The sequence below is a fragment of the Haliotis rubra genome, unplaced genomic scaffold (genome assembly GCF_003918875.1).
Source record: "Haliotis rubra isolate DU_JTF1 unplaced genomic scaffold, ASM391887v1 Scf523, whole genome shotgun sequence".
NCBI classification, from domain to species: Eukaryota; Metazoa; Mollusca; class Gastropoda; order Lepetellida; family Haliotidae; genus Haliotis; species Haliotis rubra.
The window spans coordinates 344,647-357,195 of NW_025767217.1; the positions used below are offsets into that span (position 1 = coordinate 344,647).

At 38.1% G+C, this 12,549-nt stretch overlaps 1 protein-coding gene across 6 annotated transcripts in view; it reads left to right on the forward strand.

Annotated features, from left to right (window-relative positions):
- Positions 1–7,745, forward strand: part of LOC124252765 (GTP-binding protein ypt1-like) — a 70,173-nt gene extending 62,428 nt beyond the window's left edge. For all 6 annotated transcript variants that reach the window (XM_046686418.1, XM_046686422.1, XM_046686421.1 and 3 more), the window contains exon 3: positions 6,044–7,745. In XM_046686418.1, coding sequence (XP_046542374.1) covers positions 6,044–6,481 — 438 coding nt within the window. In that variant the 3' untranslated portion in view covers positions 6,482–7,745. The remainder of the gene's footprint in view (positions 1–6,043) is intronic.
- The last annotated feature ends 4,804 nt before the right edge of the window (positions 7,746–12,549 follow it).

Below are 12,549 nucleotides of genomic sequence, written 5' to 3' on the forward strand. Positions count from 1 at the left end.
CTTCACGTGAACAAACAACGGAAGACGACTTTGTCAGTAGAGACGTCAAATTTGCAATTAAACATCACTAGACAAGATTATTTACCTTTTAAGTTATAAGTTGTTTTTGCAAACTAGCAGTCAATGGAAAACGAGGTGGTAATCAGTTCGTGATTGTTGAATGGGGTAAAATAAGCAAGCCAGTTTGTTTCTACAATAAATATGATATTTAGAGAAGCAAAATATTTTATGCATTTTCTGTCAACTACACTTCGTTTCGATCCGTGAGTAGACACAATATATATGACAGTGAATTCTTTGAATAATGTGGTCTGTGTTGCCGCGATTAGGACCCCATCGCGGGGGATCGACATTAATGCACGAAACATACCATTTTGACACTGATTTTAAGGGTCAAGTTTGGGGGTCGTCTTATGTCACATATGGTACCATGTATCTGCCATTGACCCTAAGACCTCAAGGAAACAGGTGCGAGGTATCTGCTGGTGAAAGATGCCTCAAAACATGCTAGAAACGCCAAGAAACACCAAGAAACATCCCCTTTAAAACAAGGTGATGAACTTTCAATTACCACCAAGGTGTTTCACCAGTGTTGGCGGCCATTTTGTTTTCAACATGTGCAGACGTAAGCCTCAAAATGCTAAACACCTGTTCTTGAAAACAGACTCCCTTTAGAATGGATTATTTTGCTTTTAGAAGTTCAAAAGTTAACAGGGAGGAATAACTGTATGAGTATGTGCTTATAACTAGCTGAAACAGCTGAGTGATTACAGTCGGTCTGGGTGTGACCTTTCGATGGCACGAACAATAACAATGGAAGGATGCACTGAGGGCCTACATCCAGTGAGCTTGTTTCACTGTCACGGTATCATTGTGGATGTCATAAACTTCTAAACATGTCCAGTTATGATTGATGGGAATATGGGCTGTTTGTCACAGCTAATATTTACAAAGTTGATTTGCGAAATGTATGCGACTGAATCTAAATATGAAGGGCAAAGTGTATGTGTCAGCATTTGAAAGGTCAGATTTATTTGTGAAGCCTTGTAAATTAGCAGCTAAGTGTTTTTAATTGTGATACCCATGCTCGAGGATATGTGAGTGGTCAAGAGTGGTAAACGTCTGAGAACTGCATCCATTTAGGCTTCCCTCCCGTAGCTAGCTGACACGCCCTGATTTAACTGGAATACTGTGGCACTAATCACAACTCACTCCAATAAATATAGTGCAACAGTTATTTGCCAGCTACTTCTTGAGTGCCAACCTGTGAAGGTCCAGGTTAGAATGAACCTTCCGTGACCCATGCTTGTCGTGAGAGGCGACTAACGGGATCGGGTGGTCAGGCTCGCTGACTTGGTTGACACATGTCATCGGTTCCCAATTGCACAGATCGATGCTCATGTTGTTGATCACTAAATTGACTGGTCCAGACTCGATTATTTACAGACCGTCGTCATATAGCTGGAATATTGCTGAGTGCAGTGTAAAACTAAACTCACTCACTCTTGAGTGCCCAACATCCAGAGATGTATTTGAAATAGGTCTGATTAAGTGAAATGGAGTGGCATTATCATACAAATTACTCCATCTGTCAATGAACAGATTAATAAATCACTAGATCAGCTGATGTTTTGATTTATGTGTATTTATATATTATCAGAAATGTATCTTTTAGTTTAAAAAAATGGAGTTTTCAGACATGTCTGACACATTTGGGATAATGTGTTTCTATATTTCAACACTCGCGATAGTGTGACTCACCACCCAGGTTTCAAGTATCCACATTACCTGAAGGAGTTCAGAGAGCCAGCTGCAGTATGTGTGGTTTCATCACAAGGGGAATATATTTGGCTGAATAGGAAGAAACTGGTTTAAGTAGTATCTTCAACTTTAATATATTACTCGACAGTCAATGTGTGTGAATATTTTCACTAGTCTTTCAGTTTTAATCCTACTGGTATCTTGACAACAGGAGGAAGTCAGTGGGGTTATTGGTTTATCTCCTGTTTGTGTTAGGTTAACATTTTGTACAAAACATTATTTACAAAATCAAAAGTGACATACAAAAGTGTTGCCTATTGAGTTTTATCATAATACTTATATACACACTCTCAGATCCAGACTGACACAGGGTAGAATTGGTCATCAATAACCCATGCTTGTCGTAAGAGGTGACCAATTGTCAGTTGGTCCATTAACTTTAAATAGCGTGAATAAATAAGCAGAGCTACAGATAAGGTTTTGGGTCATTGAGTTATGTACTCACTTGCGTTCATCTCAAATGGGTATCCTAAGTTTCCTTTGAGTAACTAAATAATTTGCACTCACCTCACTCAAACTCAATTGGGTATTTTGCCATTGTCCATTAATTTAAAAAAATATAATAAAGTTTAAATGTTAGTATTTGTTATTTAATATTTGATCTGTAATATGAGAAACGATAAGAAAGATTGCAAGTTGTCAAGTTCATGTCCTGAAATAGAACCTCTCTATATACGTCAGTTATTTTATCTATCCACCGGTATGCGAGCTAAGATTTGACATTTTGTGTGTACACATGTAAGATCACATTTATTCAGTGTTTACAAAAATTCAAGCGTACTTGTACGCAGACTTCATAGGAATTGAGTTTTCACATAAATATTTGGGTAATTTACACAGTTACACAGCATATCTGTACCTTTGAATAAGGTTTTAATTTGTTTCTACAATATTCCAGCAATATCAGAGCAGGGTACTGTCAACGCGTGGTATACGTCGACTAGAGAATTAGATCATTATTAAGATGAAGTGTGCGTTGATGAAGACGAAGGCATAGTTGAGTTCAAACTTCTTTAGTTACATGTCAAACAAATGCACAAGACATACATGTGGTGAGCGAAGTACCTGCTCAACCCCCAGGACGTTTCCTAAGAGCGTCAATATCCTGCTCGTGGTCGTCCCAACAGACAGTCCAAATACCGAACTCGTACTCCTTCACTGTCTAGATGTGAGCATACTAAGTATATATACAGTTTTTGACAACAATGGACAGGCGACGACTCATCAATGGAGACAGAAAAACAATAGCACTTCCTTGACCAGTTGATGTGATGGCAGACACGACTGTCAAGGGGGATTACCAATGAAGGTTATAAATGTCATATACAGTGATTAATTGCCTGACAAGTCAATGTACAATGCGAAAGTGATAAGGAGTACATAGAATACAGATTAGCGTCATATAAATAATTACAATAAAGTTTCACATGTCTTGACTACGTAGTTTTTGAATTTTTAAATATTTGGACGATGGCTGTCCTGAATTAGTCCCTATAACAGTACACTAGTATTGATCTTCAAACCCATGTGGGGATTCAAACCTGGGTCTTCTGCGCATTAAGTGAACTTTGTGACCACTAGGCTACCTTACCTCTCTATGAATCAGCTAAATTAACCCATGACATATCTGCATTTACTTCAGTACATCCATGTGTATAGAGGATGTTGAAACATCCTTTCCCACAGGCATTAAACAAAGCGGGTTGAAATCCTGTTATCGTTAAGTTACTCATAAACTTGTATAAATATTAAACGTGAATGCAGTTAATGCTGAGCCTGTCTTTAGTTCCTCATCTTTCTGAGGGCGGTGGGGTAACCCAGTGGATGGAGTGTTCACTCGTCACGCTGAAGACCTGGGTTCAATTCCCCACATGGGTACAATGTGTACAGTCCATTTCTGGTGATATTGCTGGAATATTGCTAAAAGCGGTGTAAGACTAAGCTCGCTCACTCATCTTTTGGACTGTCTGTTCTGACTATCTGTTCTCCACGCTGACTGAAAGTCATGCGAGGTTATGTTGTAAACTGTTGGTCAAGCATGCGTCTTTTATGCATCGTCTGTTTTGAATCTCTTTTCCTCAAGAACAAATAAAGTTGAAATTTCTTATATTTGTTCCCACCAATGATGATGACCCAAGAGGTCAAATTCACTTTACGGCAGTTACTCAGCCAGAGTTTTTTTTAAATATTTTTTTCAAAAATGGTGAGTTTAGTTTTACGCCACTTTTAGCAATATTCCAACAATATCGCGGCGGGGGACACCAGAAATGGGCTTCACACATTGTACCCATGTGTGGAATCGAACCCGGGTCTTCATTGTGACAATCAAATGCTTTAACCACTAGGCTACCCCACTGCCCCCTTTCAAAATGGAATGAAATTGGTACAGGTGTAGGGTGTGAAGGGACTAAACATGTATTTTGCCTGTACATACAAAGCAGGACCCGTGAAGATCCGGGGTAGAATAGGTCTTCAGCAACCCATGCTTGCTACAAAAGGCGACTATGCTTGTCGTAAGAGGCGACTAGATGGGCCCGGGTGGTCAGGCTCGCTGACTTGGTTGACACATGTCATCGGTTCCCAATTGCGCAGATCGATGTTCATGCTATTGATCACTGGATTGTCTGGTCCAGACTCGATTATTTACAGACCTCCGCCATATAGCTGGAATATTGCTGAGTCCGGCGTAAAACTAAGCTCACTCACTCATACAAAGCTGAGTCAACTGAGTCTTGCTACCAACACTCCACAGGAGGAAGCAGTTGTTTCTGTTTGTTCTCGTTTTGAATGTTTCGGTTTCAGGTGGTTACTCACGTCACAATCTAACACACCCTTAAAGAGAGTTGTTGGGTGAAAGTTGTGCATTTAGTGCTTGCAATCTCTCTTGACAGTCAAGGAAGGCGCAGTGTCTATGTTACACGGATGAGAGGATGGTGTCCCCAGAAAGGGAGATAACTCTTTTAGTATTCAATTAATAGTACTGCTGAAGTATGCTATCATGGAGTAATAATCAGTGATGAACTTTTGTATAAATTATTACTCCATGGAGTATTTTAACTTCAGAATATTTGTGACAAACTAACTTTGAGCAAAATGTTAGTGCCATATGCTTTGATTGTCAGTGCCATATGCTTGATTGTCAGTGCCATATGCTTGATTGTCAGTGACATGTACTTGATTGTCAGTGCCATATTGTCAGTGCCATATGCTTTGATTGTCAGTGACATGTGCTTTGATTGTCTGTGCCATATGCTTGATTGTCAGTGACATGTGCTTGATTGTCAGTGCCATATTGTCAGTGCCATCTGCTTTGATTGTCAGTGACATGTGCTTTGATTGTCAGTGCCATATGCTTTGATTGTCAGTGACATATGCTTGATTGTCAGTGCCATATGCTTTGATAGTCAGTGCCATATGCTTGATTGTCAGTGCCATGTGCTTTGATAGTCAGTGCCATATGCTTTGATTGTCAGTGCCATATGCTTTGATTGTCAGTGACATGTGCTTTGATTGTCAGTGCCATATGCTTGATTGTCAGTGCCATAAGCTTTGATAGTCAGTGCCATATGCTTTGATTGTCAGTGCCATATGCTTGATTGTCAGTGCCATATGCTTTGATAGTCAGTGCCATATGCTTTGATTGTCAGTGCCATATGCTTGATTGTCAGTGCCATATGCTTTGATTGTCAGTGCCATATGCTTTGATTGTCAGTGCCATATGCTTTGATAGTCAGTGCCATATGCTTTGATTGTCAGTGCCATATGCTTTGATTGTCAGTGCCATATGCTTTGATTTATATGCTTTGATTGTCAGTGCCATATGCTTGATTTATATGCTTTGATTGTCAGTGCCATATGCTTGATTTATATGCTTTGATTGTCAGTGCCATATGCTTGATTGTCAGTGCCATATGCTTTGATAGTCAGTGCCATATGCTTTGATTGTCAGTGCCATATGCTTGATTGTCAGTGCCATATGCTTTGATTGTCAGTGCCATATGCTTTGATAGTCAGTGCCATATGCTTTGATTGTCAGTGCCATATGCTTTGATAGTCAGTGCCATATGCTTTGATCGTCAGTGCCATCTGCTTTGATCGTCAGTGCCATATGCTTGTTAGAGAAAGAGTCCAGGATATATATCACAAGAGAATTAACATATAATACAGTAGATTATCTATGATGGTTTGTCATAAGGTAAACAGTTTTCATTTTTCGTTTCAGCTGACCTTATGGGACACAGGCGGGATGGAGAGGATGAGTTTCATCGGGTCGAGCTACTATCGAGGAGCGCAGGCAGCCCTGCTGTGCTACAATGTGAATAACAAAGACACTTTCACAATCCTTTCCCAATACATCCTTGACATTGTCATGAACGCTGAAGGTGCCAAGATATTCCTGTGCGGGAACATGGCCGATTCCAATGGAGACAGTGAAACTGTCACAGAGAGCGACTTTGAGGCTTTCATGAGTGAGTGTGGTGACGTTCTGTCAGCCGTGTACCAAGTTTCATGTAAAGACAATGTTGGCATCCAGGAAATGTTCACCGATATGGCCAAAATATTACATGAAGAGGCCATGAGCAAAATGACGATTCGGCGAGACTACATACGACCGGGGGAAACTCCTGATAATTTGAATGGGAAGAAAAAGTGTTGTTGATGAAGAGTGTATGAGTGTATATATATGGTCTGTATGTGATATTATCTCTCGATGTTGCAATAACCAGCCCTCTAGCTAGTGTTGTGGCTCTTCATGTTTGGATGGTAATATGCATGAGCTTGGGCAATGTGATATTGTCTGCAGTGAACACTGGTGAAACTGTCTTCAGTCTTCTGATGGATGTTCTTCAAGATATTGGTCAGCTGATGGATCTTGTTGAATGTTCTTCCAAGATGTTGGTCTTCTGTGGGATGCTGTTGAATGTTCCTGACCTGGATGTTTTTCAAAATATTTGTCAGCTGATGGATCTTGTTGAATGGTCTTCACCTGGATGTTTTTCAAGATGTTGGTCAGCTGATGGATCTTGTTGAATGTTCTTGACCTGGATGTTTTTCAAATTATTTGTCTTCTGATGGATCTTGTTGAATGGTCTTCACCTGGATGTTCTTCAAGACATTGGTCTTCTGATGGATACTGTTGAATGTTTTTCAAGATGATGGTCAGCTGATGGATCTTGTTGAATGGTCTTCACCTGGATGTTCTACAAGACATTGGTCTTCTAATGAATACTGTTGAATGTTTTTGAAGATGTTGGTCAGCCGATGGATGCTTTTGAATGGTCTTCACCTGGATGTTCTTCATGGTGTCAACATATGGAGGTGTTCATGTGGTGTTCTTCTATGGGTGCTTTTCCTATCATCCCATTCAGCTGATGCAATGACTCAAGTAATCAGACTTTGTGGTGTTACAAATGATATGATGTAACAGTTCACCAAAGTTATGGTGACGTATGTTGTATACCTTCACATACATATCCAGAGCTCCAGAGAAGCCGCATACAGTAAACTACCACTAATTTTAGTCATTTTACTCTTTTCAGCTAAAAATATGCAACAGATCAATGGGACAAAAAAACAGTTGGTTACATCTATCAGTTCATTTTAAGTGTTCTATAAATGTTTACTCTATTTGATTTGCAAAATAAGTCTTCATTACTTAGTTATTTGTTAATTGCTAGCATGCAAACACGCTTCGAAATATTTCAGACCCAATAGTATGACAACACTTCGTAAATACCTAATGTATCCGTTTCTAAAAGTGCATACCAATATTTATTTACAGATCTATATTTACTGATTGATACAGGCAGTACACTTCCGTATACACTACCAGGGCTACAGATAAGGGCCGTATCGGCGCATGTATGGATAAAAAATATGCACGATACGGAAGGAAATAATTTAGAAAACATAGCAGATACGCACCACGACCATAGTGGTCTTAGAATCATTTACAGACGTATTTATCTGAGAAAGTATTGTTTTATTGTTCATTGACCTGTTTACACAAGAATCAATATTGTGGTGCATACATGAAACGAAACACAAGACTACTGATACTCCATTAAATTCCATTCAGTACGGTACTCTAAATGTACTCGTAAGTTTAGTACTCTAAAATTTTTCCGTACTCCTGTATTAAAAAAAGTAAGGAGTATGTACTCCTCATGTTGAAAAATTATCTGGAGCCCTGCACCACTGTACTGAATAATGCATACAAAAGTGCTATGACTCCCATGACACAGGGGATTCACATAAACACATGTTAGAAGTCACCTGAACCAACAAGAATTATTTTTAAATATGTCTTCTCATTGATATAAAAACATCCATCTGACTTGCCCCAAAGTAAATATATACTATGGCACCTAAGAAAACTAATAACATTTTATGGATAAATACTCAGTGGTTTAATCTGGAGCCCTGTATAATGTATCTTAAGGACATTTGTAGATACGAGATGATATATATGTATATATAAGGACTACTTGTATGATAGGAAAATCAATTGTAAAATACTATTTCCTTTTTTAATATTTCCTATATCTTCCTTATTCAATATTAGTATTAACTGAAAATTGTTTAGAATCTTTGATGCTGGATAAGCTCTCTAAGATAAAAGTTAAGTTTGTTCTTCGATTGGTGTATCATTTTACGATCGTACCAGAGAGATACGTATAGTGACAGTGTGTCATTACTGCCCTGTTCAGGATATATGTTGATGTACATTGTTTTGTTTGTACAATGAGTACATTGTTTACAAGTCTTCCTAAAAATCTCCATCAAATATTTATTAGGACTTTTCTCAAGCAATTCCTTCTGCAAAGTAGCTAGTTTGGATGACAGAGTCGTTCAGTTATTGTGTTACAAGATTCTGGAAATATGATTATTGTTTTCTCATGCAACACTTTTTCGGGTCTACAGTGATAAACATATATTTGATTTTCAACATTTTAATAAGAGGTAGATCTTGTCAAGGGCACAGTAGTTGGGGGAGTTATGTCCCTTTGCTTCACATCTGACCTGCTTGTGTGTTTGAATCTTAGACTGTCACCAGTTAACATAATGGGAGTGGTTAATGTCTCCAGCCTAAAACCCTCCTCATGTATCCAGTTTGTAATATCTCACATCTATTCAGATAAATATCCTGGACCCATTCACCATGATTTATTCATTGCGAGTTTGTTGGTCCAAGGTACTTATAACACAGTGGAGATATTAATCCCTGGCTGATCAAGTGAGGCACAATTTAGACTGACTGCCATAATGTATTGGAGATACTGTTAAAAGTGACTGTACACTCACAGAAAACTATAACCATATATTGGCATAAGTAGGTACCCTACTTATGTGTTTCAGTAACACAATTGGAGATAGCAGCTGAACATTAATAATAATCAGAGGTACAGATAAGCTGTGTATCGGCGTAAATTACACAAATATTAATGTGAATACTCAATTCCTATTAAGTCTATTACGTACAAGTACGCTTAATTTTTGGAGATACTCAATAAATGTGATCTTACACGCGTACACATATAATTGTCAAATCTTAGCTTGCGTACCGGTGGATAGATAAAATAACTGTATATTGAGATTTTCTATTTCAACACATGAACTTGGCAACTTGCAGTCTTTCTTAACGTTTCTCATATTACAGATGGAATATAAATAACAAACACATAAACCAACATTTAAACTTTTATATTTTTACAATTAATGGAAAATGGCAAAATACCCAATTGAGTTTGAGTGTGGTGAGTACAATTTGTTTGGTTACTCAAAGGAAAATTGTAATACCAACTTGAGAAGAACACAAGCGAGTACTTAACTCAATGACCCAAAAGGTTATCAGTACCTCTGTAATAATTCACATAGTTTTGTAAAGAATGTACAACTGAAATGCTACTAAGGTTCATCACAATTGCATCATGCCTTGTTGAAATAGATGCCCAGCTACAGAAATGGTAGAAAGATACAACCATATGGATCCAACACAAGGATCGTGGTTCATAATATCAGTCACAGGATTGTGTGGTCTGGACAAAATTATTCACAGGATGCAGTCAAATAGCTGCAATATTGCTCAGTGTGACGTTAAACAACAGATGCATTTTAACAAGAATGCCAATGCAATATAATTTCAGTTGTTTATATTTATGAATGATAACGATATTTTGTTGAAATAAAGGGTTAAACCTGCAGTATTTATTACGTGTTTCATAATGTGTGAGTATTTTTATATAAGTGATTCAATGTGCCGATCCTTCCTCATGGATTGCCATAGGATGTTGGATAACCTTGATCTGGTCACTCTTTATATGAAAGTAAAGAATATTTTGAGTTCATCAAGTGAAGAATATTTTGAGTTCATCGATGTGGGTACCGATTTATGATGAACTCTCATTCAGTCGCGTAATTTTTGTTGTTTTCAAGCTCAGGAGTGCTAGCACTTCTGTGACGTCTTCTTTGGCAGGATGTCTATCATATACTGAATAAAAAAAATTAGGGAGCATGATTATTTAAAGGGATGTTTTTTATGGAACCGTGTTCATAGCCTCAAAATGTCCCTGTTAAATATTCATGATACCTAACTTTTGTTGTTCAGTATAGTGCTGAATATACTAGGTTATCAAGGATGGATGATAAAGGTATGCAAAATCTTGACGAACAATATATTGTAGCTATATTAAAATGGTATTTATTCCAAATCTGGTACGATCCAAGAGTATCCAGGCATGTTAGCATTATGACCAGAAATCTGCAAATGTATAATCCTGTATTTATCAGATGATTATATTTTATTCTTTCTTTATGCATTTTTGTTGTAAAAGATTTTAATTTGTGTCAGAGATATTATGTTTATTAAAAGACAGTTTCGTGAGCTGTCAAACATAGGGTCATTTCCACAAGGAAATTACAGCACTAAGATGATAAGATGATCGTAACTCTCATGATCAACATGCCCCAAAGATTATTGCAACTCTCATACATTAACATTGACCTGAAACAGTCACCAAAGATGATCTCTAACATTATCATAGCGACTGCATGAAGAGCGAGAACAAAGTGTAGGTTTTAGAAATTTGATTCAAATTATTGCAAATCAACATTTTTTTCCCACAAAATTCAACTGATATGTAACCGGTTATCAGTTCGTGAATAACCAACTAGCAAAGTTGTTGTTTTTTTGTTTAACGCCATACTCAGCAATATTCCAGCTATTTGTGGGCAGTCTGTAAATAATCAAGTTTGGACTTGACAATACAGTGATTTACACAATGGGCACGATCTGCACAGATTGGACATGGTGGCGTGTCAAACAAGTTTTGAAAGCCTAATCCCGTGGGTTGAATCTTACAAGCATGGGTTGGTGAAGACCAATTCTAACTAGATCATCCGATGTTCCCATAGCACGACATGATACATTAGTCTAACACATATGACCGAGACTGTAAACTGACTGTAACCTTGAGTATAGTACATCCTAAATTTTTTTTGAAATATCATGCATTCAAGTTATCAATGAAATGTATTATATTGGCAAATCATACCGTTTAATAACTCCGGTTCTCCTTTTTTTCATTTGATACGTGCCATTTGACATATTTTCTGTTGCCTATTGTAGATCTTGACAGAATGTCCAAGCCAGATAAGGTTCTGTACAGGTGCTATCATTCCCTTCAGTGGGCTGTGATTGTCTTTGCAAGTTAGGTTTCATTTTGAATGCAGTGTGGTTGAGGGGAGATAACTCTGTCAGTCTTGCCATCAAGTCCTGTGGAGTTGAGAACAAATGAGAAGTTTTGAATCACTTTCTGTTACAAAACTGTTTTGTGTGCAACATTGACAAGGAAACCGTTTACTTCCTTGTATGTTGTATGTATGCCTGTGTTTCAGCTACCTGTTCCATATATATCACAATACTTATAATGGTGTACCATTCTTCTGAGGAAAAGTTCCTCATTTGTAAATACATTGGAAATACATTTACAACCTGAATAAACATTCATAGTATCATGTATACATATGTGTGCTTCTTTGTTCTGTGCCCTCAATGAGTATTCATTATTTTGGGGGGCTGGGATTTTGTTGGGTTGGTTTGTGGTTGTTTGTTTGTTTGTTTGTTTAATGCCACACAGCAATATGTCAGCAATATGTCGGCAGTCTGTAAATAATCAAGTCTAGACAAGACAATCCAGTGATCAACAGCATGAGCATCGATCTACGCAATTTGGATATGATGACATGTCAACCTAGTCAGCCAGCCAGCCTGACCATCCGATCCCGTTAGTCGCCATTTACAACAAGCATGGGTTGCTGAAAACCAATTCTAACCTGGGCCTAAATTTTCAAAGCTCTGTTAGCGCTAAGATAGTCGTAAGTGTCATACATTAACATTAACTTACGACTATCTTAGCGCTAACAGAGCTTTGAAATTCGAGTCCCTGGATCTTAATGACTGACTGACTGAGTTTGTTTTTTTACGCCTCTTTTAGCAATATTCCAGCAACATCACGGCGGGGGACACCAGAAATGGGCTTCACACATTATTCCCATGTTGGGATTCAAACCCGGGTCTTTGGCGTGATGAGCCAACGCTTTAACCACTAGGCTACCCCACCGCCCCTCTGGATCTTAATGGGTAACCTAGCTTGCTGTTCCATCTCCATGACATGAACCACCTGTTAGAAGTTTTGTCTTCAGCAAACCATGCTTGTCATAAGATCA